This window comes from Leptonychotes weddellii, chromosome 14, assembly GCF_054177405.1.
Source record: "Leptonychotes weddellii isolate Sample4059 chromosome 14, ASM5417740v2, whole genome shotgun sequence".
Lineage (NCBI taxonomy): Eukaryota > Metazoa > Chordata > Mammalia > Carnivora > Phocidae > Leptonychotes > Leptonychotes weddellii.
The window spans coordinates 71,495,441-71,522,282 of NC_138382.1; the positions used below are offsets into that span (position 1 = coordinate 71,495,441).

The following is a 26,842-nucleotide window of genomic DNA, read 5'->3' on the forward strand; positions in this document are numbered from 1 at the left end:
CCAAGGCAGACGCTTAACAACTGAGCCACCCAGGCGCCCCAAGACTCCAGGTGTTTGAAAGAGGATATCTGAGCAGTGAGGAGAGCTGCAGACCTCAAATTCCACTTTGTCAGTAAATTCCTGTTATAATTTCAAGAACTGGTATTCAAGGTATTACTATCCCCATTCTAGAGATGAGGAAACTGGGGCTCAGAGAAGCTAATGGACTTGCCAAATGTCAGGGTTACATGGTTAGTGCTGGAGCCTGGATTTGAACCCAAGCATGTCTGTCTGGTTCCCACTAGGGTACCATGGTTCTATTACTTGAGGAGCTCCTCTGGTCTCTTTCCTTAGCTTTTTCTTCTATTTCCTAAGACACAACAACTGGCCTAGTCTTCCCAAATAATTGTGGGGTTCCTGGAACATAGACATGGGTGAGCCACCTCTCCATTTTCGGGAAAGCTTCAGGGAACCTATGGTTATGGAGACCAGAGGTAAGGCAAATGAGCAGTCTAACTCAGGACTGGTGTCTAAACTTCATTTATAGCTAGGAATAGCATTACACTCTACAGAAGACCAACTCTGTGCCAGCCACTGAGCACTTTATATTCATTAGCTCATGTCTTCCCCCACCATAACCTTGTGACAGAAATCTTATCAGCTCCATATTCCAGATGGGTGACACTGAAGCCCAGAGAAAGGTAACTTCCCCAAGAATACTCTCATTGATGAACTTTTTATTCCTTGCACTTTTTGCAAATGTACCTAGTTATTTGTTTTTCTGTTTAATCTCTCTCTCTCTAAGTTAGACTGTAAACTCCAGTAGGCCGGGGGCCACATTTGGTTCGGCATAGTGCCTGCCATAGTCACAAACGCTAATTATGGAATGAGTCAGCTGTTTAAGGCGCCAAAGGTTGAAGTGGCCTAAGGACCGCGCAGGGAGATTTCACACCTAGGAAAGCATCTTTAACTCTCCCTTTCAAAAAACCATTTCCAACAGCCGCTGGAACTGAAAATACCCTAGTCCTGCTGCCGAAGGAATTTGGGTCGTCCAAGTGGACGCCCAACCCCCGGCATTTCGCTTGTAAATCGTTTCCAAGTAGCCCTGGCTTATTCACTCCGCTGGGGAGGACCGGCTCCAGGGACCGCCGGCCTGTTTGGTTCCCGGGACACGCACAGCCTGGCCGACTCTCCGGGCTGGCGACGGGGGGAGCTCTCCCGGTCCCGTTCCAAGGGCGCGCCCTGGAGGCCGGGTCCTGGGAATCGAGAGCCGGAGAGCGGTTGGCCGTCGCCCTCTTCCGGGTCTGGGGGCGGGGCGACGGCCCAAGCCCCGCCCATGTTAGGGGCGGAGCCACAGCCCGGGACCGTCCTAAGCTGCCGCAGGTAATGCGGTCCGGGTCTGGGGTTCTCCGGCCGGTGGGTCTCACGCTATCCTGGGCGGGGGCGGTCGCATCCTTTAGGGTAGTGGCCCCTGACCGGGTGGAGAGCCCTGGGGAGGGCGTGATCGGACTCCGGCCCGGCCACATTGACGGAAAGGAACCAGTCTGTGCTCTCACGACCCTGACTCCTATCCTCTATCGCTGCCACGCGGGGATGGGACTGGGGGATGGGACTGGCAGGGGTGGCTGTAGGAAGTCCCCGCCCATGCGAAGTTTACCCCACTGGGTTTTGGGGACCGTGGCCAGGGGCTTAGGCCAAAGGTTGGATTTATCCATTTATCGCCCAGAAATCTCATCCATTTTCTTTCTTCATTCACTCATCCCTCAGTTCTACTCTAAGCTGAGCCCATTGGTAGGTTCTCTAAATGAATCTGAGAGGCCCACCTCTGTTGGAATTTAGTCTAGAATCGAATCTAGAGACCTTTAAATAGATAATTACATTCAGGGTGATCCCTGCAATGATGGTGGCTTGATAGATAACCTTCAGAGGGAGAAGGAAGTAACTTGAGGATGTAAATGGAAAGCAACAAATCAGGGAAGGTTATACTGAGAAGCTGGGGGGACATTTGAACTGGGCTTTGGAGGTTCACTGGGAGTTTCCTAGTTGACAAGAAGGGAAGGGACATTTCAGGTAGGGGAAGTAGCACAAGATGCAAGATATGAAAGGGCCTGCCATGTTAGAAACAACAAATATAGCAAGAATAGCTCACTATAGCAAGAAACTGTGGAGCTGAGTTCCTGAGAAGAAGGTTGAGTCCAGAAGGATTTCAATGCCATGCTGAGGCCAGGATTTATCCCAGAGTTCAGTATTTCCCAGCCTTTTAAAATATTTTGTTTGGAGTGCCTGGGTGGCACAGTCCGTTAAGCCTTCAACTCTTGGTTTCCAGCTGCGGTGGTGATCTCTGGAGTGGTAGGATCCAGCCCACTCATCAGACTCCAGGCTGAGTCAGCTTGGGACTCTTTCTCCCTCTCCCTCTGCCCCCCCCCCAACAAATAAATCTTTAAAAAATAAATAAAATATTTTATCTTTTGGGGTGCCTGGCTGGCTCAGCTGGAAGAACATGTAACTCTTGATCTCCGGATCATGAGTTTGAGCCCCATGTTTGGTGTAGAGTTTACTAAAAGAAATAAACCTGGAGCGCCTGGGTGGCTCAGTCGTTAGGCGTCTGCCTTCGGCTCAGGTCATGATCCCAGGGTCCTGGGATTAAGCCCCATGTCCTGCTCCCTGCTCAGCAGGGAGTCTGCTTCTCCCTCTCCCCCGCCCCTGCTTGTGTTCCCACTCTCGCTGTCTGTCAAATAAATAAATAAAATCTTTTTAAAAAATAATAAACCTTAAAAAAATAAATAAAACATAAAACATTTTATCTTTTGATGAGCGTGAACATTTTATGACCCCTGGAAAAAAAATTTTTAAGATTTTATTTATTTATTTGATAGAGTGAGAGAGAGAGAGAGCACCCAAGCAGGGGGAGCGGCAGGCAGAGGGAGAGGGAGAAGCAGACACCCTGCTGAGCAGAGAGCCCAATGTGGGGCTCGATCCCAGGACCCCGGGATCGTGACATGAGCTGAAGGCAGACGCGTAACTGACTGAGCCACCCAGGCACCAACCCCCCCGAAAATTTTTTTAATTGAAAATCACAGACACACAGAAAACTTTAGCCAAAAACTTCTATAATTGTGTTAATAAAGTTGTGTTATATTTGCCTCCCAAATATAAGTTTATATCAAAGGGTTGGTAATGCTTATTCAAATTAATCAGGCCCTAGAAAGTGGCACATCAAAAGGAAAGTTTTTAAGGAAGGAAGTGACTTGATTTGTTCTGTTTTAGGTGGAAGATAATCATTAATGTCTAAAAAGTACCTTTCTTTCTTATGCATAGGACACCATGAAGCTGCTACCAGTGTTGGAGCCTGGAGGCAAGCCCAGGAAAGCAACATGGTCTGTAAGGAAGGAGTCAGACAGAGAAAAGCATGAGTTTTGTTTCATTTTACATAGTTTACTAACATATTTGGTCATCTATGAAAAAGGGTAGGAATGAAACTGTCTGTAGTTGCTGGTAATTAGACTCAAACTGTCTGAAAGGGTCTTCAGAGGAAAGATAGTGGGGCAATAATTATCACAGAGAGATGTTGATTTTATTAAAATCCATTTGCTAGGAAGAGTAAGGCACTGACCATCTGGCATCCTCAGCTCCAACACTGTGTCTTCCCTCAAGCTGTGACTCACTTGTAAGATTTTCAGGGAAGTGGATTTGGATTAAACTGGCCTTACTGTTTCTCGGCCGCTGGCTCAACCAGCCCTTTATTCAGCTAACACTGGCCTGGCGGGCAGCTGCTATGTAGGTGCTGAAGGTACAAAGGTGAATAGTCTCGGCGTCACTTGGGCTGCACTGAGCGGGTGATGGTGAGGAATTGTGGTCAGTACTGAAACAGGGCTCACAGAAGGCTTCAGGGAGAAGGCAGTGCTTCTGTAGGACCTTGGAGGAGAGTCTTTCAGTTGGGCTTCCCGGTGTCCCCTCTTATTCTCCAGCCAACATAAATCTGATCCTGGCATTCCCTGGTTTAAAACCCTTTTGTGCCTCTCTGATTTTTTTTTTTTTTTAAGTTTTATTTATTAATTTGGGAGAGAGAGAGAGAGTGTGAGCACATGAGGAGGGGGGAAGGGGCAGAGGGAGAGGGAGAAGCAGGCTCCCCGCGGAGCAGGGAGCCCAACGCAGGGCTCAACCCCAGGACCCTGAGATCATCACCCAAGCCCAAGGCAGATGCTTAACCACCTGAGCCACCCAGGCACCCCTTGTGCTTCTTCGATCTTAAGATAAAAAGCAGAGTCCTTAAAATGGCCCATTGGACCTTGCATGATCTGTCCCTGCCTGTCTTTCCAACCTCAAGTACCCTAACTCATCCTTTGTTCTCTTTCTCTTCTTTAACATGCCTTGCACTGCAAACGCTGGTACTGTATGTGCTGGTCTCTACCTGGGGTCACTCTTTCCCTCCATCTTTCATCCCTCTCTTTGCCCCGCTAACTTCCACTCATACTTCAGAGCTCAGTTCAAATGATGTTTCTTCAGGAAGCCTTCTCTGACCGCCTCCTTCTCCCATCTCTCCTTATATAGGGTGAGGTCCCCTTATGATATGTTGTCATGCAATATTTCCCTTGTCCTCCTTTACAGCACAATTAAAATAAAATGGATATTTGTGAAATCATCCGTTTAATGTTTCTCTTCCCAACTAATCTGTAAGGGCTCTGAAGGCAGGAACTTTCTGTCTTATTCACCATGTATCTGGGTGGCTGTGTGCTCTTGGATAAGTTATTTAACCTTTCTAAGTCTTGGGCCCTCAGTTGTAAAAAGCAGGTGATGTTAACAGTACCGTCCTCAAAGGGGTTTTGTGCAGATTAAGGGAAACCAGGATTGTAACAGAGTTAGCAGCAGGCATGGTATGTTGTTAGTAATCATTCAGGTGATAATAGGATGTGTGAATCTGGTCATCAGAAGAGAGATCTGGAAAAGAAATAGAGACTTGGAAATCACTGATGAATATATAGGTGGGTGGTAACTGAAACAAACCATCAGTGCAGATGAACTTGATAGGGTAAGCGAACGTAGAGGAGGGAAGAGAAGCCAGGGGTACTGAGGCTCAGGAAACGGCTAGTGGGAGTGGAGTCAGAGCCAGGAAACAGAAAAGAGCAGCCAGAAAGATGGGTGGAGAACCAAAAGTAAGGGATGTGGGGAACCAGATAAGGAGAAAGGTATGAGAAGGAAGGAAGAGTCAGGACTACCAAATGCCAGAGAGGTCTAACGAGACAGGGTCTGAAACAGCTACAGAATTTTCTTTTCCAACCAGGAAGTTTGAAGTATGTTTTTAGAGTCAGTGTTCAGAATAACTTTAGAGAGTGGGATGGATGGATCCTATATTTGGTTTTTTCAGAGTCCTAGCTCTGGCTTCCATCAACTCAAGCATTATGAATAATCTGGGAAAGCTCTTAAAATCAATACATCCTGGAGAATATTACTTGACAGTGCCTCGCGGGCTAGTGGCTAAAGAGCGTTAGGACAGTAGATTCCTATGTGAGTGCACCTGAAGCTCTAGCCACCATTTACTGAGCTCTTCCTGCTCTGTTACAAGACCTTTTCTTACCCTTCACGGGTAAGAACTACTGCCATCCTCATTTTACAAACGAGGAAACTAAGGAAGGTTTAGAAAGGTTAAATGACTTCTGAAGGGTCACACATCTCGAAAGCATCTGACCTGGGGCTTGCGCCTGGTCTGCCTGAATTCACAAACCATACTCATGACTCCCATCTCGTGCCAGGACACACCACTGAACTTTTCTGGCTGTCAGTTTCCCTGCCCACCCAATGGAGACAGTTACTAGTCCAGTGCATCCCCATTAGTTTAATGTGAGACAAAAGTAGTGACAAAACTGAAAAGTCAAAGGTTATGTGCAAATGGAAGGTAGTGTTATTAATCGGGAAAACACCGCTTTGCTGGATACAACTTAGTGTGTATGTGTATGTATGAGAGCCCTCATTCTGGGGAGTATTTCATGAGGAGTGGAAAGAACACACCACTGCCCGGGTCTCCTGAATGCATCCTCCCTCTGGCAGGTACACCTTGACCCCCCCTGGAGACAGCCCCTGTGCTCGGGTTGGCCACAGCTGTTCATATTTACCCCCAGTCGGTGACGCCAAGAGAGGGAAGGTCTTCATTGTTGGGGGAGCAGATCCAAACAGGAGCTTCTCAGATGTGCACACCATGGATCTGGGTAAGACCAGCAGATGCGGGGCAGGTGCCTTGTAGCCAGAGAGCAGAGCTGGTGCTACTGGACATGAAGAGAGCATTCGTAAGAACACCAGTTCAGGCCAGAGAGCAGGGTTCTCCTCTAAGAAAATGAACATCACTGAGAAGTCCCTAAGGTCTCAGCAGACCTCTAGAACACATCCACCCAACCAATACCTTCTTTTTGGGGGCCACAGAGTCTGTTTAGAGCCCTGGACATCCAACCATTCCTTCATCAAATATTCCTCTGGGAGACAGAGGAAGAGACCTCCTCTTCTATCCACATATCCAATAAATCACCAAGTCCTAAGTCTCTCCATCTTCAACCTTGTCTGTCCATATTGCCTACTACCTCAGTCCAGGCATTATTGCTTCTCTATTAGACATTCCAACAGCCTCTTCTCTGGTCTCACTGCTTCCAAGTTTACCCCTGGATGATGCATTTTCTATACCTAGCCAGAGAGTATTGTCTAAAATACAAATCTGACCATGTCACTCCCATGTTTCAAGCCTTTCCCCACTCATTTCTTGGCTCTCCCAAACTCACATTTGCTACACTGAGTATCCTTCAGTTCCTTGGACATGTCTGAATTTCCTGTCTCCAAGCCTTTGTACATACTGCTCCGTCTGCTTGGAAGGCTCTTCCCTTTCCTTATCACCTGGCTACTATTCATCTTTCCAATCTCAGATTAATGATCACTTCCATTAGAAAGCTTTGCCTGATACTTCTGGACTAGTTTAAGCACTATCACTGGAAAGGAGAAACCATTCTGTGTTCCTTCTCTACTCGTACCTCTCGACACTAGTCTCAGTACTTCATTTCTGGCCCCCAAATGTCTGGGGATCTTTCCCCACACCAAGCAATTCTGCAGCACCTGCTGAGTGTCCTCCAACTCAATTCAGTTCTGACAAGATCCCCCAGGATTTAGCATCAGATCCCACAGGTGAAGGGCTCAGTCCTATACGACTCTCCCATCCCTTCCCTACTCCAGACACTACTCGAAAGTTCGGTTCGTTACCTGTGCTTCTGACCTACCAAGTATAAATCAGAGATTCCCATGATCCCCTCCTCGGGTTCCATTAATTTGCTGGAGTGGCTCACAGAACTTGGGAAAATAGTTTACTTACTAGATCACTGGTTTATTATAAAAGGATATAACTCAGGAACAGCCAGGTGGAAGAGATGCATAGGGCAAGGTATGGGGGAAGGGCACAGAGCTTCCATATCCTCCACAGGTACACCATCCTACCAGCACCTCCATGTGTTTACCAACCTGGATGCTTTCCAAACTCCTGGGGTTTTTTTGGAGGCTTCTTTACATAGGAATGATTGATTAAATTACTGGCCATTGGTGATTGATTCAACCTCTAGCCCCCCTACCCTTCCCAGAGGTGGGGGTGGGAGGCTGGGGCTGAAAGTCCCAACCTTCTGATCATATGGTTGGTTCCCCTGGCAACCAGCCTCCATCCTTAGGGCTTTCCAGAAGTCCCCCCATAAACATAAACCCAGGTATGCTTGACAGGAGCTTGTTACATAAGACACCTTTTTCAATCTTATAATTTGGGAAATTCCAAGGGTTTTAAGAGCTCTGTGCCTGGAACTGACAAAGATAACATATATATTTCTTAATATAAATCACAATGTCATAACCCGCCCTCTATATTTCCATAGTATTCTTCACTTTCCCATTCCCCTTCACAACCCTTATCACATGTGATTGTATCTTGTCTGTCTTCCCCACAAGAGTATAAGCTCCTTGGAAACAAGGAACATAGTTATATTATTCACCATTCATTGTATCCCCAGCCACTACCATAGTGGCTGGCACAGAGTATGCTTTTTAAAAAATTAATTTTTTTTTTAAGAGAGAGAGAGAGTGAGGGCACAAACAGAAGGGGGGCGCAGAGAGAGAGGGCAAGAGAGATTCTTTAAGCAGGCTCTGTGCTCTGAGTGCAGAGCCCCACTTGGGGCCCAATTTCCTGTCCTTGAGATCATGACCTGAGCCAAAATCAAGAGTCAGATGGTTAACCCACTGAGCCACCTAGGTGCCCCCAGAGTAGGTGCTTTTTAAGTATTTGGGTGGATAGATTGATGGATGAATGAATGAATGAAGAAGGAATGAATAGTGACCACTCTGTGCTATACACAATGGGCTGAAGAAAACCAGTGGCCCACATATACGTTTTGTTGGGTCCATGTCACGTTGCTGTTACTGTTTTAATCTAAGTTGTTCACCAACTGAATGTGCAAGGGTCTACATATAAAAATGGAAATGGTTTGGCTTCTCCTGATAATTTTGGGAGATCTGACATCTTAGGCCTCCATGTCTACATGGCAACAGTAGAGATGCCGCTTCTCAGTGGGGTTCTCATCCCCCAATTTGCCACGTTCCCTCCTACATAGGCATTTGAATTTCTACACCCGGCAGTAGGAAATCAAAGGCAAGTGAAATCTCTTCCAGCCCTCAAGAAACTCACTGTCTAGTTCACGTACATCTTTGGTGGGACCTAGTACTAGCTTTGTGACCCTGGCTAACCTGTCTAAACCGTCTGGGCTTCAGTGTCCTGTAAAATGGGGATAATAGCTTACTCCCCTTGGTGTTTGTGAACCTGTTTGAGCCAGAAATTGTTTAGTTGCAGGTAATAGAAACTCTCTTAAACTGGAAAAAAAAAAGGGGGGAAGAATCCAAACATGGGAAACACAGCCTAGCCTCAGGAAAGAGCAGAAATACGAATTGGAAAGCCATCAGAAACCATCTACCTTCTCCCTCACTCTCTCTGGGGAGATCTGCTTCTTTTTTTTTTTTAATTTTTTTATTCTTATGTTAATCCCCATACATTACATCATTAGTTCTAGATGAGAGATCTGCTTCTTTATGTAGATGTTTCTTTTCTCTTCTCCATACTTTGGCTTTAGCTGCTTCTCCACATATGATAGAAGAAATCCAGAAATCTGTTTGAATTCCAACTTCTCTGGAAGGAGGATCTGATTGACCCCTTTTGGGTCAAGTGACTACCTTTGACCCAATCAAAGCCAAGGTGTTGTAGTACAAATAGGTCTTCTGCGATCTCTACCCCCGGGGTTGGGAGAACGGGGACAGTTTCCCTAGAGGAGGGTTTCTGGACTAGGCAGACAGCCCCTGAAGTTCTATTATAGAACTTTTTAGAATTTGATCATATTCCCTGTTAGTGACCTGATGGTTGTTCACTTATGCCTTTGACCCTTTTCTCCTCACTACTGTCCCCTAAGGCTGTCAACTGATAGAAGCAATTGGCAGCTCCAATGCAGGGGCTGAGTGAAATGTCTTCTAGGAACACACCGGTGGGATTTGGCGGCCGCGGAGGGCCTTTTGCCCCGTTACGAGCATGCCAGCTTCATTCCCTCTTGTGCACCTCATACCATCTGGGTGTTTGGAGGTGCTGACCAGTCAGGAAATCGAAATTGCCTACAAGTTCTGAATCCTGGTAAGTAGCCAAAAGTTATTTTTATTTACCTAAATAAAGAAGTAAATCCGATTCCATTTCCTGGAACAAAACTCATTTGGATTGTCCTGAATAATTCGTTTAACTTTGCTGACCTCATAGAAAATAAGAATTTTTATTTTTTATTTTTTTTAAGGATTTTATTTATTTGGGAGAGAAAGCGAGAGAGCACAAGAGGGGGAGAGGGCTAGAGAGAGAGAGGGAGAAGCAGACCCCCCTCAATGAGCAGGGAGCCCGATGTGGGGCTCAATCCCAGGACCCTGAGATCATGACCCGAGCCGAAGGCGGACGCTTAACTGACTAAGCCACCCAGGTGCCTGAAAATAGGAATTTTAACTTCTGGAAGAATACGAAAATAACAGAACTACATCCCCACCCCGCCCCCACCCCCTGCACCTCATAACATGTCCAATTATCAACTTCTTAAAACCCAAAGCTGGAAGAAACTTCAAAGAACAGCTATGCCAAGTGGGTGACCCAAGTCCAGGGGAAGTGAGTTTCCTAAAGTCACCAGGGAGTCAGTGACTAAACCAGCCTAGAACCTGTTACCTAGATCAAGGGGTCTCAAGTGGGGGCAATTGTGTCCCCCAGGGGACATTTGGCCACGTTTGGACACATTTTTGGTGATCAAGCTCGGGGCCTGGGGGGCTGCTACTGGCATCTAGTGGGCAGAGGCCAGAGATGCTGCTCTTCATCCTGTAAGACACAGGACAGCCCCCCATAATAGCGAATTATCTAGGCTCAAATGCCGGTAGTGCCAAAGTTAAGAAACTCTGACCTAGATCCTCCTTTTATGTTTCTTTTAGCCAAACAGTGCAAAGTTCCTGCCTAGTGTAACTGGCAGTTTTATCACAGACGAAGCAGTTTAGGAACAGCTCTCCTGAGAGGATGTTCCTGAACCACCATGGGAGGTGGATTTGTCTTTTTGCTAAAAATTGTAGTTAAAATTTTTTTTGTTGTTTTCTCTTTATAAACATAATTCATTGTAAAATATTTGAAAAGCGTAAAGTGGACAAAAGACATCCACGATCCTGTGACATTCAGGCTATTGATAACCTCTCTGTATACTTCCTTTCTTTTATTTCTCTGCATTTCTGTAAGTCTGAGTTCATACTATTTCACTCCTACACTATTGTACCTTTTTCCTTTGAATTTCATAATTACTGTAGAAATGGTTTCCTATTAACTTTGCTTTAACATCGCTTTTAGTGGCTGCATGATAGTCCATTTTGTGATAATACCATAATTTAGTTTGTTTTCAGATTTTTGCCATTATAAATAACAAAAGTGTGAACGTCTTTGTTCAGAAGTCTTTGACAATTATTTGCTTAGAATTCATGCCCAGAACTAAAAAACTTTTGCTACATGCTACCCAATTGCTCTCCAGAATTTTCCAACTGCTCTCTTCAGCTATGATCAGTAGTGAATTTTCACTCCTGACTGGCACTGAATTTATCTTTTTTTTAAATATTTTATTTATTAATTTTTTTTTCAAGATTTTATTTATTTATTTGAGACAGACAGAATGAGAGGGAGGAGGGTCAGAGGGAGAAGCAGACTCCCTGCCGAGCAGGGAGCCCGATGCGGGACTCGATCCCGGGACTCCAGGATCATGACCTGAGCCGAAGGCAGTCGCTTAACCAACTGAGCCACCCAGGCGCCCCTTATTTATTAATTTTAATGGGGCTTGAACTCACAACGGGGGGCTTGAACATGGGGCTCAAACTCACATGGGCTTGAACTCACAACCCTGAGATCAAGACCTGAGCTGAAATCAAGAGTCGGATGCTTAACCAACTGAGCCATCCAGGTGCCCCAAGATTTTGTTTTTAAGTAATCTCTGTGCCCAATGTGGGGCTTGACCTCACAACCCTGAGATCCAAGAGTCGCATGGTCTACCTGACTGAGCCAGCCAGACACCCCTTAATTTATCATTTTTTTTTAAAGATTTTATTTATTTATTTGAGAGAGAGAGAATGAGAGACAGAGAGCATGAGAGGGAGGAGGGTCAGAGGGAGAAGCAGACTCCCTGCTGAGCAGGGAGCCTGACGCGGGACTCGATCCCGGGACTCCAGGATCATGACCTGAGCCGAAGGCAGTCGCTTAACCAACTGAGCCACCCAGGCGCCCCCTAATTTATCATTTTTAAACACTGCTGATTTGATAGGCCAACAAATTTGTATCTATTTATTTAAATATACATTTTGTTAACGATTAGCACCCTTGACATTTTTCACATGACAGTCAGCTCTTGCCCAGGGCTCTCTCAATCAGATGCTTGTTTGCAAACAGTTGGTCTTTCATCACATTGGGATAGTCATAGTTCTTACCTCGTTAAGTTTGGCAAGGATTTAAATTTACTCAATGCCTGGCACACAGTTAATGCTCGATAATTGTGGTTGTGATTCATATAGCTATGGTTTGGCAGATGGAAATCAGTTCTGGATCCCTGGCCTGTTGATTTTCAATGATGGCATCCATTTGAATAAAATACAGAGAATTTGGGAAGCCTCTGTCAGAGGAGTTGATTTTCTACCAGATCCCTTTCCTCTCCTAGAAAGTATAATTTGACACCATGCCCGAGAAATATGAAAAATGTGAATCGTTAGCTATTTTGTTACTAAGGCCAGTCTGTCAAATGGCTTAGGACTCCTTTGTGACTATTTGTGCTAGTGTTTTGACTTGGGAGCGACACAATCTCAGGATCTTCTGATCCCTGAGGTTGTGCACCTTCTAACTCCCCTTAAGATCCAAAAGCTCCCCAAGATCCATAGCTCTAGAGAGAATTACATTTTGCTTTGGATATAGGCTGAGACTTGTTTCGTCTCGAGGTTCATGTTTGAGTCCCATACATATTACAGATGCTTCCTGTGGCACTCTGTATATGCTGAATGAAGACCTTTACAAAAGGCACAGAATTTCCCAGGCAAGAAATAATTCCTGGTGTGCTGTGGTGGCGCGAGTGGGGGAGTCTTGACAGATCTGAGTTCAAACCCCTGCTCTGCTACTCACAAGCGCTGTGACCTGGGGGGAAGGATTTAAATTTTCTGAGCTTCAGTTCCCTCATCTGCAAAATGAGGATGCTCTCCAGCCACCTCCTAGAGTTAAGTGGGGATGATAGACAGAATGCTAAGGACAGTGATTCTGCACAAGGAAGGTGCTTGATTAATGCATCTGTTTCTATAAAACTCATGCTGTATTCTAAAAAGAGAGAAGCTTCTTTGCACCTCCCCCAGGTGGCTAAATTTTATTCTCAAGTCAGAAGAGTGGAAAATACGTAGATCTTGGTGTTATCCAAATGGAATCTGAATCCCAACTCAGCCATTTATTAGCCATGTCACTTTATTTTATTTAAGATTTTATTTTTTAAGTAAATCTCTACATCCAGCATGGGGCTCAAATTCACAACCCCAAGATCAAGAGTTGCACACTCCACTGACTGAGGCAGCCAGGCGCCCTTAGCCATATCACTTTAAACAAATGACTTCATCTGTCTCTGCTTCAGTTCCCTTATCTGTAAAATGGAGAAACTAATATCTACTTAGCACATACTATTTTTTTTTTAATTTAATTTAATTATTTTTATTTTTATTTTTTTTATTTATTTGTGAGAGAGAGAATGAGAGATAGAGAGCATGAGAGGGAGGAGGGTCAGAGGGAGAAGCAGACTCCCCGCCGAGCAGGGAGCCCGATGCGGGACTCGATCCCGGGACTCCAGGATCATGACCTGAGCGGAAGGCAGTCGCTTAACCAACTGAGCCACCCAGGCGCCCAGCACATACTATTTAGAAGGAGCTATTATTATTACTGCTGACACTGTGATTGCTTTGTCTATTTTCTTTTAATGGCCATGTGTTCTGGGAAATTGGGCACATTTAGTTCTAGCCTCTAGTGGGGAGAATTTTAGCAGGTGTTGGGCTCCTCTGAATGGGCCTAGGGCAGGGAAGTGAACAAAGGAGAAGAGCGTTTAGAGAGGATGTTTGAAGGAAGATCTCCAAAAACAAATCAACCTCATTCTTAATTGTGTGTGTGACTTTTCAATCTTGGGGATTTGACTCAATCTGGGAAAATTCTCAGTATCCCCTGCTACTCCGCCTTGACTTCGCTGGCACAAGAACCCTACTTACCTGGACCTCTGCTGTCCCCGTTGGGGTTGGGGGTGTGGAAGGTAACCCTGCCTAGCCTCAGAGTCAAGATCAGAGGTCCATCAGCCTGCATATTTTAGGTGCCTGCCTTCTCTCTCTGGACCAGAAACGAGGACTTGGACCATGCCAGAGGTGACCAGCCCTCCACCATCTCCAAGAACATTTCACACATCCTCTGCAGCCATTGGAAACCAGCTGTATGTCTTTGGGGGCGGAGAGAGAGGTGCCCAGCCTGTGCAGGATGTGAAGCTGCATGTGTTTGACGCAAGTATGGACTGGCGGGTCCCTTGGGGCTGCCACTTAACCAGGTCAGAGCCACCCCAGCCTACAGCTTACCTGATGTAGGAGGCAGGGGATAGAAAATGACACTTTGTCAGAGTGTCTCACTTCTAGATGTCTTTGACGTGTCCCTTAGCTAATATGTTCCTCTCACAGCAACATGTGCATTTAAAAAGGTATAAATGATCAATTTAAAATATTTAAACAGCGTAATTTATAAAGCAAAAAAAGTGAAAGTTTCCCCTTTAGCCTTTCCTTCCCCCTCCCCAAACAGAGGGAAAAACTCTTAGCAGTTCCTGATGTCTCCTTCCAGACTTGCCTATGCATTTCTAAGTCATACTTTTATGTGTAAATGGACATTTATGAATTTTCTGTGAATTTTGAAATAATATAGAAACCTTAAAACACATACATGGGATCAGATTATAAATACCGTTCTACAGCTTACTTAGGCAGGGGTGAGGCTAAATCTCAGGAGCTGAAAGCATGTATTTCGAAGCCACCTAGCCTGGATGCAGGACCAGATCTGACACATACTTTCTGGATTACTTTTGATTAGTTAATCTCTCTAGGTCTTAGTTTGCTGATCTGTAAAATAGAGATAGTAATAGTGCCTACTAAAAAGAGCTGGAAAGATTAAATGAGATAATATGATATAGTGCCTAGCACAGTGCCTGGCATATAGGGAGCACCTCAGGAATATGAACTGTTAACGGTCCCTCCATTTAATAACACATCATGGATGTCTTCTAAGTCAGTACCAATTTCCTTGCAGAGCATATCCTGTGGGTATTCCTTATTCATTCATTCATTCATTTTCCTACTGATTGGCTTTTTGCTGACAGTGTTGCAGTGAACATATACATTAATTTTTTATGTATTACAAACATTTATATGGAGGAGATGGAGTGGAATTACTGGGTGAAAATGATGCAAACATTTAGAATTATGAGACCTCTTGCCAGGATTTTGTGTAAGGAGCATTTATTTGCATTTCTTCCTCTTACTAGTGGGCATTTATGAATAACAATTTACAAATAACATGTGACAAAAATAGTTTTCATGTGTGTTTTTCACGAGAGATGCAGCCCTTTTTTTGAGAAGATGTAATAAGCAAAATTTCAAACTTACAAAGTAAAATTAGAAGAATGAAGACACATCACAGTATGACTTTTCTCTTTCCTGAAAGAATGGGCTTTGCAAATCTTTTAAGGCAGTTTTTAAAATGTTAAATAATGTTGGTTTTGAATACATGAAACTCTAAGGAATGAGGAAGAAAATGTATGTATATATATGTATACTGTATGTACATATATATATAATACTATCACTCCCAAAGTATTAAGATTTCAGTGTGTTTCCATCCAATCTTTTTATTTTTTATTTTTTTATTTTTTTTTAAAGATTTTATTTATTTATATGAGAGAGAGAATGAGAGAGAGCACATGAGAGGGGGGAGGGTCAGAGGGAGAAGCAGACTCCCTGCAGAGCAGGGAGCCCGATGCGGGACTCGATCCAGGGACTCCAGGATCATGACCTGAGCTGAAGGCAGTCGCTTAACCAACTGAGCCACCCAGGCGCCCTTTTTTTTTTTTTTAATAGCAGAGATGGGGCACCTGGCTGGCTCAGTTGGTAGAGCATGGCACTCATTGGGGGTAGAGTTTACTTAATAAAATAAATAAAATCTTTAAAAATAGCAGAGATAATTCTACATGTAATATTGTATCCTATATTTTTCACTTAAGCACTTCCCCTGTGATCATGAAGTCTTCAATATTTTTATTTATTTGTTTGTATTAAGTAGGCTCCACGCCCAATGTAGGGCTTGAACTGACCCTGAGATTAAGAGTCCCATGCACTGTTGACTGAGCCCGCCAGGTGCCTCAATTATCAACATTTTTAGTAAATACATAGTATTCTATCTTGACTGTAGCAATAACAACCAGTCACCTGTTGGTGCACTGAAGCTATTTTCAGTTCTTCTCTATTACAAACAATGCTGTGATGAATGTGTTTGTGCATAAACCTTTTTCAGATTATTTCAAACTGTATTCCTTCGAACAGTGGGGCTCCATGCACAATCTTCAGGCACAAACAGTAATTCTAACACAAACTCTCATGCACTGAGTGCTTCCTCTGAGCCTGTGCTTTATGTACATCATCCCATTTAGTCCATACTTTAACCCTGAGAGCTAGGTAGTATCTTTATCCCCATTTTACAACTGTAAAAACTAGAGCTTAAGGAATTCACTGGTGCAAGGCCACAAAGTTATTCAGTGAAATGAGCCAGTTTTAACTCCATGCCTTGTGTTCTGACTCTCACCCTATACTGCCACTTTAGCAGGCCCTGCTAACTTCCAAAGTAGTCCTTTTTTTCCCCCATGCTTCCAGCAAATCAATTAAAGATATCGTCTTGAAAAAGGAAGACTGAAGGCCCGTAAGGGAAGAAGCAGACTCATTCTTTTGAACTCCGGGGCAGTTCCAGGTCAAAGCAAGGAATAGTCTCCTAATGCCCTGTAGAGAGGGCAGGCCTGTTAGGTAGTGAATTCTCCAGCCCCGGAAGTGTTCAGGCCGAGGCTGTACAGGCTGTAGGAGAAGGGAGGCCTGGATTGGGTTGGCACGTTGGAGTGAATGACCCCAAGGTCACTTTCTGCTTTGAGCATCTCTGCTTGCTGGGAAATGAAGCTTGGGTCTGTTTCTCATGTTCTTCCTAGCTTTTTCATCTGATGTCAATGAATTTACTTTTCTAGACACTCTGACCTGGTCACAGCCAGAGACACTTGGAAAACCTCCATCCCCCCGGCATGGTCATGTGATGGTGGCAGCAGGGACAAAGCTCTTCATCCATGGAGGCTTGGCAGGGGACAAATTCTATGATGATCTCCATTGCATTGATATAAGTAAGTAGGGTAGAGGGCATGGGGGCTTGTCTGCTTAAAATTAAATAAAATATGCTTTGATAGAATATAGCTTTGCTCATAAGTGTGGGTACCTTGGCCAGTCAGCAGAATCTTGGCTAGATTTCTGTCAAATGTGGCCTGAATAATAATAATAATACCAAGGAAAGCAATCCCTTTCTGAGTACTTGCTATGTACACAGCCATTAATTATCTCTTATGCTTCCAACAACCCTACTCTTTCATTAAAATTCATTATGCTTTGTGTTCCCTGACTGGATTCCCTGGCTGGCATCAACGACTAACCCTATGCCCATGAGGGGCATGGACAACTTCGAGTGTGTCTGGAGGTTGGTGACCAGAATTGCCATGGTAAATGGTTGAAAACACCGGGAAGAAGGGTGCCTCAGTGGCTCAGTCAGTTAAGCATCTGCCTTCGGCTCAAGTCATGATCTCAGGGTCCTGGGATTGAGTCCCACATGGGGCTCTCTGCTCAGCGGGGAGTCTGCTTCTCCTTCTGTGCTCTCCCTCTCTCTCTCAAATAAATAAATCTTAAACACACACACACACACACACACACACACACACCAGGAAGAGGAAAGTTAGGGAGAATATGAGAATTGTCTCTAAGGGTCTGAAGGGCTGATGTGTCATAGAGATCCTCCACTTATTCTGAGTCATTCTTTCAGACTGTGAGCTTCCTTAGGTCAGGGGCTATGTCTCTTTTGTTTTCCAGTATATTTCCAGCACTTAACACAGTGTCTGGTAGATTGAGGATGATGAGTGTGTATCTTGAATGGACAAACAAATGAACATCTTTTGCGTTACTTTAGACTACAAGAATTGGAACAGTGGGCAGAAGGCACGAGAACTGCTATGTAGTGTATTGGGCTACCTTGCCCAACAATGGATTCTCTGGTTTGGTGACATCTGAGGCTAGGTGACACTGGCTGGGATTCTTGTTTTGGCTAGGTTGGGTGATCTCCCTTCCAACTCTGAGATGCTGGGCCCCTGCCTTGAATTGACAGATGGAAAATATCTTCACAGAAGTGTTCCTTGCAGTGGTCAACTGGGATTTTATTTTTAAATTATTTGTTTATTTTTTAAAAGACTTTATTTTTTCAACAGTGAAAGAGTGAGAGCACGAGCGGGGGGATGGGGGAGGGGCAGAGGGAGAGGGAGAAGCAGGCTCCCTGCTAAGCAGGGACCCAGACACAGGGCTTGATCCCAGGACGCTGGGATCATGACCTGAGCCAAAGGCAGATACTAACCGACTGGGCCACCTGGGCGCCCCTCAACTGGGGTTTTAAGGCATATATTTTTTTAAGATTTTATTTATTTGACAGAGGGAGACACAGCAAGAGAGGGAACACAAGCAGGGGGAGTGGGAGAGGGAGAAGCAGGCTTTCCGCGGAGCAGGGAGCCCGATGCAGGGCTTGATTCCAGGACCCCGGGATCATGACCTGAGCCGAAGGCAGACGCTTAACTACTGAGCCACCCAGGCACTCCTTAATGCGTATTTTAAAAAAGAAACTCCTACTCCCTCAGCTGAGGAACTACTTTCTGGCTCTTTCTCTTCCTTTCCTACCCTGGTAATTCTCTAAACCTAAAATCCAATAATATCATGCCTCCCTATTTCAATGCTTGTTTGAAAAGATGCAAATATCCTTGCAGAAATAGGTTGGGAGCAGGTGCTTGAGGCAACACCTTACAGTGTGGAGAACACAGGTTCTAGCATCAGACCCGAGTATCAGGCTAGCTGTGCCTCTTGCTGGCTGTTTGATCTTGGACAAGTGTCTCCCTCTTTGATTCTATTTCTTCACCAGTAAAAAGAGAGTAGGCAGAAGTAATAGCAGTTTCAGAGGACTGTTGTGAGCAAGCAAAATCTTTAAAGTGCCTAGCCAGCACTCATAAAGTTGCTTTCTAAGGAACTGCTAGTATTTATTTTTTTCTTTTCAAATATTTTATTTATTTATTTGAGAGAGCGAGAATGAGAGAGAGTACATGAGAGGGGGGAGGGTCAGAGGGAGAAGCAGGCTCCTCGCTGAGCAGGGAGCCCGATGCGGGACTCGATCCCGGGACTCCAGGATCATGACCTGAGCCGAAGGCAGTCGCTTAACCAACTGAGCCACCCAGGCGCCCTGGAACTGCTAGTATTTAAAACGTGCACACACAGACATGGAACTCAACTCCTTCCGGGCTCCAAATTAGTAAATGGTGACAGTCACCAAAGATAATATCCTATTATTCAGTGTGCTCCAAAGACCACTTATATCAGAATCACCTGAGACGCTTGCTAAAACTATAGACTACTGAGGTCCTCCTCCCTCCCTGGACACCCAAACAGAATTTGAAGCTCCCCCAAGTAATTTCTGTGCCCCTTAAACCTTGCTGTATTACCTCCCAGAATGCTTAGCGAATGACCTTCAGTGATTGGTTTGCGCACTGCAGGAGTCTGACAGGTAAGGTGGAGTCCATATTCTAGGTCACATTGTACCCGCTCTCTTTCTCTTGGCAGGTGACATGAAGTGGCAGAAGCTAAGTCCCACTGGGGCATCTCCCACAGGCTGTGCTGCCCACTCAGCTGTGGCTGTGGGGAAACACCTGTATGTCTTTGGAGGGATGACTCCCACAGGAGCCCTGGATACAATGTACCAGTATCACATAGGTGAGCAGGTGTGTTCACTGTGGGTCTTTCAACAGATGTGACCATTCTTTGAAAAGTATTACAGTGCTTTGGCTTTTCCCTCCACATCTAAATCCAAAGGAATGAAAACCAAACTTCTAGGGAATGAATGACATCATGGAAGCAGTAACACTGCCATTAGTTTTTTGTTTTTTGTTTTTAAGATTTATTTATTTTAGAGAAAGAGAGACAGCAAGAACGGGAGGGGCAGAGGGAGGGGGAGAATCCCAAGCCGACTCCACACTGAGTGCGGAGCCAGATGCAGGGCTCGATCTCACAACCCTGAAAATAGGACCTCAGCCAAAACCAAGAGTCGGATGCCTAACCAGCTGCACCACACAGGCGCCCCAGATTTTTTTTTTTTATTATTTCCTATTTCTGTTAGGGCTGATACAGCAAATCACTGAGCATTTCTGGAAATGTCTTAACACAGAGTCTTTGTATATTTGTCTTTTCTCTAACATAGAAAAGCAGCATTGGACCTTGCTTAAATTTGATACTTTTCTACCCCCTGGACGATTGGATCATTCCATGTGTGTCATTCCATGGCCAGTGATGTGTACTTCTGAGAAAGAAGATTCAAATTCTGTCACTCTAAACTGTGATACAGAGAAAGGGGAGTCCACCAAAAAAGGAGTGACCCAAGGTGGTGATTTACATGAGGAAAGTCAGACAGACACATTGCTCTGTTTTGTGTTTGGCGGGATGAATACAGAAGGGGAAATCTATAATGACTGTATTGTGACTGTAGTTGACTAATAAATTCTACATTTTTATTAAATGACAAACTTTCAGGAAAGTTAAATGAAACCTTAGCTGTTTTGTACCTCCAAAATATTTTTTGCACTATACATGTAGCCCTCTTGCTCTTACCTACTTTGGTAGGTGAAAAAATGGATAGCCCAAGTGCAAAAACTTCTATTAAAAGGGTTTTACCAGCAATACAGCCTAAGTAAGTGTGATTGCTTCAGAATATTGATCACAGAGGAGCACCTGGCTGGCTTAGTCAGTAGAGCATGTGACGCTTGATCTCAGGGTTGTAAATTCAAGCCCCACATTGGGTGTAGAGATTACATAAAATCTTTAAAAAAAAATTGACCCCCAAAATGTTGCGGAATTAGGCTGTATAAATCAGGGAGTGGACATTTACAGGTTCAAGTGTATCTTTCTAGAATTCAGAGCTGCTCTCCAGAAAGAGGTGCAGCCTGTTGGCATTTGGTACTGAGAGCTGTTGGGGACAGGGATGAAGACTGGCCCTTGTCTTTCCCAGCCACCTGTTAACACCACAGCACACAGCACTGCAGGTCATTTTTAAGGTTTGTATTGAACTTGGCCTGAAGACCTTTGGTATTGCACTCCAGGCTTGTCCAAATGCTTCTGGGGCGCTGCAGCAGGGATCTGGGCCTCAGAGTAAAATAATCATGCCGTCAGGTTCCAGTTCTGCCAGTTAGCAAATTAACCTTTCAGCTGGCTGCCCACCTATAAAATATTTATTATCCTTAAGCAGTGTTGGATTTCTTATTAGCAGCAGAGAGCCTGCCCTTTATTGATCACACAGAATTATTCATTTAGATCATCCCTTTCCTGAGGGAGCCGATCCAAGTAATCTTGAACCTCTTTTGATACAAATGACTGCCTTTGATCCACAATTGTAGTAGGACTCAAAGTAGTTTCAGGGTCACCATCCTAGACCCCCCTCCAGACCACTAATGATAAATGTCAGAGATGGAGATTCTGACATAGCAGAGATTTTAAAATACACCTTTATATCCTAAAATCGTGAATTGAATCCAAGTGTATAAAGTTAACATCAGTGATCCATCACTCATAGCAAGTCTTACTTAGAACTCCAGCCACTGCAAAGCATTAGTAATAAAAAGCCACCAGAAAGTTTTAAAGATAAGGGGAAATCAGAAATTTCAAGTATGTTCAAGACAATTCCGCCCTTCGGCACTGTAAAATGGCCCTTGCCTAGGTAAGAATGTTTACCTTTCCTGCCCCTTTCTCTTTTTTTAAGATTAATTTGACACAGAAAGAGAAGGAGTGGGTATGCCAGCACAAGCGGCTGGGGAGGGGGGCACAGGGAGAGGGAGAAGCAGACTCTGCTGAACAGGGAGCCTGATGTGGGGCTTGATCCCAGGACCTCTGGATTACAACCCGAGCCAAAGGCAGAGGCCCAGCTAAGTCACCCAGGAGCCCCCTTTTTTCTTTTTTATTGTGGGGGGGGTGTGGGGGAAGGGGCAGAGGGACAGGGAGAGTCTCAAGCGGACTCCATGCTCAGCATGGAGCCGATGGGGGGCTCAATCTCATGACCTGAGGTCACAACCTGACCCCAAACCAAGTCAATTGCTTAGCCAACTGCACCACCCAGGTGCCCCCCACTTTTTTTCTTAAGATTTGAGAGAGAAGGAAAAGGGGGGAAGAGGGGTGGGGTGAGAAGCAGAGGGAGATGGACAAGCCGACTCCACAACATGGAGATCATGACCTGGGCAGAAAGCAAGAGTCAGATGCTCAACCAAGTCACCCAAATGTCCCCCGCCCATTTCTTAAACTAGATTAACTGTTAGGCAAGTTCCCTGAAAGTATTAAATAAAACCCCCAACCCCCTCCACACAAGTGAAGACTCCAACCTTGAAGCAATGGACTTAATTAGAAGCTTATCACAAAAATTAGACCAGTGTAAATAACAAACATTTATTGGTGTCACTTATGGTAGAAAAAGTTCCTACACCAAATGCGCATGACCCAATTGTTAAATAGAACATTTCCAAGGTGAACACACACCCTAACCCAGCTTTTTTACCCACTTTTTAAGATAGCCAATTCTTCCTTTCCCCCCACCCCAAGACATGTGAGCAACTGCTAATGAAAAGCAGTAAACAGCCACTTGGGCTATAGCATCTTCAACTCCACTCCAAGGTGAAGATTCCAATTACATTCGAGACTTAAGTTCTCTCCATTTTCTCCTAACGAAAGTTCCTGAGTCCAGTATTTACAATATTACAGCACTAGCAATGTCTACAACTCATCTTTGTCTGCTGGTTCCTCATCACCAGTTGGGGGAGGGCCTGCACTTCCATAGAGTTTGCTGATAATTGGCTGAACAATTTCTTCTAGTTCCTTCTTTTTAGCTTTGAAATCTTCAATGTCAGCATCTTGGTGACTTTCTAGCCATTCAATCTTTTCCTCTACAGCTTTTTCCATGGTCTCCTTATCTTCAGAGGAGAGTTTACCTCCCAGCTTTTCTTTATCTCCAATCTGATTCTTTAGAGAATAGGCATAGCTTTCTAATTCATTTCTGGTATCAATGCGCTCCTTGAGCTTTTTGTCTTCCTCGGCAAACTTCTCAGCATCATTAACCATCCTTTCAATTTCTTCAGGTGTCAGGCGATTTTGGTCATTGGTAATTGTAATCTTATTTTTGTTGCCTGTACCTTTGTCTTCAGCTGTCACTCTAAGAATGCCATTCACATCTATCTCAAAGGTGACTTCAATCTGTGGGACCCCACGGGGAGCGGGAGGAATTCCAGTCAGGTCAAAAGTTCCCAGAAGGTGATTGTCTTTTGTCAGGGGTCGTTCACCTAGAAGTTACACCAAAAAAATAACTTGTTAGTTGTTACTGACAAACATTAGTGCATCTGGATTCTTACACTTCAGTCTGTTGGAGCCTACAGTGGCAAGGCTATGCTTATCAAGCTAGAAGTGGGTCAGTATTGATCTATAAGGAGTGGCAAGTGGGACTGTGTTAAGTTACTACTAACTTTTAATTGAATTTCTTCTCTGCAGCATTATGAACTCTTTTCTAGGAGCCAGAAGTTATTTTTAAAGGCAAAGAGTGCCAAGTAGCTAAATAAGAACTAGATTTTGGGGTTGACTCTACCAAACTCAACACTAGTCATATTAGGGACCCGGTCTGAAAAGAGGAGATATTTCTAGCCCTTCTCATTTCAAAAGAACATATGAAGAAGTCATGCTTCTCAAAAACATAGTATGTCATTCATAAATGTAAGGTATTACCTTCATAGACCTTGATTGTAACAGTTGGTTGGTTATCAGAAGCTGTAGAAAAGATCTGAGACTTCTTGGTGGGCACCACAGTGTTCCTTGGAATCAGTTTGGTCATGACACCTCCCACAGTTTCAATACCAAGTGTAAGGGGACATACATCAAGCAGTACCAGGTCACCTGCAAAGGTAAGTTAACCAAGGTTAAATTCTAATTCAAGAGTCGCAGGAGCACTACCAAGCAGTCTCCCCCTCAACTGTGTAACTTTATCTTCTCCATCTCGCCATTTAATGTGAGGTTCTATGCAAAATCATTTCAGAAGCACTGAATTAAATCTAATTGCTAATGATCTTGAAACTGAGCCAGGTCTTGTCCTCACTTTACCCTTTACTAGCTATGTGACCTTGTTGCTCATGTTCTATTACCCTCGAAAGCAACAGATAATTATACTCTTCCTATCAAGCTATGGAAGTACCGTGGAAAATGCTGTGACAGTGACATACCTGTATCTTGATCACCAGAGAGTACGCCAGCCTGGACAGCAGCACCATATGCTACAGCCTCATCTGGGTTGATGCCACGGGATGGCTCCTTGCCATTGAAGAACTCTTTAACCAGTTGTTGAATCTTTGGGATTCGAGTAGAGCCACCAACAAGAACAATTTCATCAATATCAGACTTCTTTAAGTCAGAATCCTCCAGCACCTTCTGAACAGGCTTCATGGTAGAACGGAACAGGTCCTAGAATAGGAAACACAATTACTGTGATGATGCCTATTGTACCTAAACATTGTCTACATATCTAAATGCAGTATCTCAAACACAGAGTCTAACTAGATCTCATTAGCAAAGCAAAAAAAACAAGGAACATACCATATTGAGCTCTTCAAATTTGGCCCGGGTCAGAGTCTCAGAGAAGTCTTCTCCTTCATAGAAAGACTCAATTTCAATTCTTGCTTGATGTTGAGAGGACAGGGCCCGTTTGGCTTTTTCTACCTCCCGCCGGAGTTTCTGCACAGCTCTGTTGTCTTTCCTAACATCTTTGCCAGTCTTCTTTTTGTAGAGTTTGATGAAGTGTTCCATGACACGTTGGTCAAAGTCTTCTCCACCCAGATGAGTATCTCCATTAGTAGCCACGACTTCGAAGACACCATTGTCAATGGTGAGAAGAGACACATCAAAAGTTCCACCACCCAGGTCAAACACCAGGATATTCTTCTCCCCTTCCCTCTTATCCAAGCCATAAGCAATAGCAGCTGCTGTACTGTTAAGGAGAAAGGAAAAAAAGGCTTAGTTAAGTTTACATTTCACCTATTTGGTGAATGACCATACTTTTGAATTTAACACTCACGGCTCATTGATGATCCTCATGACATTCAATCCAGCAATAGTTCCAGCATCTTTGGTTGCCTGGCGTTGGGCATCATTGAAATAGGCTGGTACAGTAACAACTGCATGGGTAACCTAAAAGGATAACAAAAAGTAATTAAGCGTATTTTATCACACGGTTTTAACTCTTACATGAATTGCACTCAAACCATCATTTTAGTTTCCAAGACAATCTGTTTGTAGATGAGTATAATATACATAATTTTATATCCATGGATTTTCAAGCATTAAGTGGTAATACATGAAAAGTCCCTAATATTTTGTTTGGCCTACAGTAAAACATGCAAGTAATTAAAACTGATATACACGGATGTCATTCAGATTCTAATTATTAAAACAATAACAGCATCTATACAACATAATAAATCAAGAATAGGAAAAATAAAATTACTTAACAATGTTCTAGAAATATTTACCTTCTTTCCCAAATAAGCCTCCGCAGTTTCCTTCATTTTGGTGAGAACCATGGCAGAAATTTCTTCAGGAGCAAATGTCTTTGTTTGCCCACCTCCAATATCAACTTGAATGTATGGTTTAGTCTTCTTCTCAACCACCTATTTTAAAGAATGATTACTGTTTTCAGACACAGAAGCAGGAACATTTAAAACTTCAAGAGGGCTGTCTGAGTCCCACTTCCTCCCCCGTAGTTTGGTTTACTTTGGTCACTTGGAACTGCATATTGACTAGAAATGCTTAAGGAGTATGGGTGCTTTACAAAGACAAGCCTCTTCAGTTTTAATCAGGCTCTTAATCCTAAACGATGCAGACAGAATAGTTGTGTGTGAAATGACTTTGCTTGCCAAGCTTACTTTAAGCAAGTTTTGTAACATACCAAGATTACTCAATACGAGTTATTTCAGATACACCATGTTTGCATCCTTTTTGTTGTCTCAACAATTTTTCAGTAACTTCTTAACCTTAAAATACTCCGACCACCACCGCCCCCCTCTATCCCGGCGAGGAAAACCCCATCGAACCTTGAAAGGCAAGAACTTGATGTCCTGTTGCACGGACGGGTCGTTCCATGTGCGGCCGATGAGCCGCTTGGCGTCGAAGACCGTGTTCTCAGGGTTGGAAGTGAGCTGGTTCTTGGCTGCATCGCCGATCAGACGCTCCCCTTCAGGAGTGAAGGCCACATAAGACGGCGTGATGCGGTTGCCCTGATCGTTGGCGATGATCTCCACGCGGCCGTTCTTGAACACCCCGACGCTGACGGAAAAATCACCAAGAACGCAAGGAATCAGCACCGCGATTCTCACAGCAGCCCAGGAGGCCACGCCCCATTCCCCCCTTTCCCCAAACCCCACGTACCAAGAGTAGGTGGTCCCCAGGTCGATACCGACCACCGTGCCCACGTCTTCCTTCTTGTCCTCCTCCTCGGCCCGCGCCGCGCCGAGCAGCAGCAGCACCGCAGCCACCAGGGACAGCTTCATGTTGCCGGCGCCGTAGGCCAGTCGGTCAGCAGGCAGGCAGGACGTCACAGGCAATCCTGCCACAGGCCGCCGCACCCGAGCGCACCGAGCTTACTGATCTGAGGGTACAGGGCCCGGGGTCAGCAGGAGCAGCAGACAAGGCGAAGGGCAGGTCCGGAAAGACAGGCCGCGGCGCTTACCTCTCAGACGCACAAAAATCCCCCAAGTCGATGATTGTGTGATGTCCCGGCCAGCGTCGACCGCGCCGTCGCCGAGGGCGCTTATATACCCTCCCCCCAACCCCGTCGTGGAGGCCACCGATTGGCGCAGGCCCTGCTCGTTGGAGGCCT

General features: G+C 44.7%; 2 protein-coding genes across 7 annotated transcripts in view; one reads left to right on the forward strand and one right to left on the reverse strand.

Annotated features, from left to right (window-relative positions):
* RABEPK (Rab9 effector protein with kelch motifs) overlaps positions 1-20,628 on the forward strand; it is a 25,675-nt gene extending 5,047 nt beyond the window's left edge. The window contains exons 1-8 of one of the 6 annotated variants that reach the window (XM_081803597.1): positions 1,297-1,362; positions 3,298-3,356; positions 6,025-6,182; positions 9,509-9,661; positions 13,931-14,092; positions 16,854-17,003; positions 19,519-19,668; positions 20,153-20,628. In XM_081803597.1, the coding sequence (XP_081659723.1) occupies positions 3,304-3,356; positions 6,025-6,182; positions 9,509-9,661; positions 13,931-14,092; positions 16,854-17,003; positions 19,519-19,668; positions 20,153-20,445 (1,119 nt within the window). In that variant the 5' untranslated portion in view covers positions 1,297-1,362; positions 3,298-3,303 and the 3' untranslated portion in view covers positions 20,446-20,628. Of the gene's footprint in view, positions 1-1,296; positions 1,363-3,297; positions 3,447-6,024; positions 6,183-9,508; positions 9,662-13,930; positions 14,093-16,853; positions 17,004-19,518; positions 19,669-20,152 lie in introns of those variants that run through there. The other 5 variants (XM_081803594.1, XM_081803595.1, XM_081803598.1 and 2 more) reach the window with 5 other exon arrangements.
* Positions 20,629-22,366: 1,738 nt separating this feature from the next.
* On the reverse strand, positions 22,367-26,788 carry HSPA5 (heat shock protein family A (Hsp70) member 5). The gene is made up of 9 exons (XM_006744201.3): positions 26,693-26,788; positions 26,392-26,611; positions 26,058-26,289; positions 25,497-25,634; positions 25,043-25,155; positions 24,565-24,955; positions 24,195-24,432; positions 23,704-23,871; positions 22,367-23,267 (listed from the first exon to the last, which is right to left on the reverse strand). Exons 2-9 carry the CDS (start codon positions 26,511-26,513, stop codon positions 22,705-22,707), a joined length of 1,965 nt encoding a protein of 654 aa, XP_006744264.1. The 5' UTR covers positions 26,514-26,611; positions 26,693-26,788; the 3' UTR covers positions 22,367-22,704.
* Positions 26,789-26,842: the final 54 nt, after the last annotated feature.

What these genes read in the sequence shown, in the direction of transcription:
- HSPA5 (XM_006744201.3), bottom strand. Translation starts at nt 26,513, where the DNA reads ATGAAGCTGTCCCTGGTGGCTGCGGTGCTGCTGCTGCTCGGCGCGGCG. An exon ending in CTGGGGACCACCTACTCTTG is followed by an intron (nt 26,290 to 26,391) that starts GTACGTGGGGTT and finishes TTTTTCCGTCAG; the next exon opens with CGTCGGGGTGTTCAAGAACG. An exon ending in CTCTGGTGATCAAGATACAG is followed by an intron (nt 23,872 to 24,194) that starts GTATGTCACTGT and finishes TTACCTTTGCAG; the next exon opens with GTGACCTGGTACTGCTTGAT.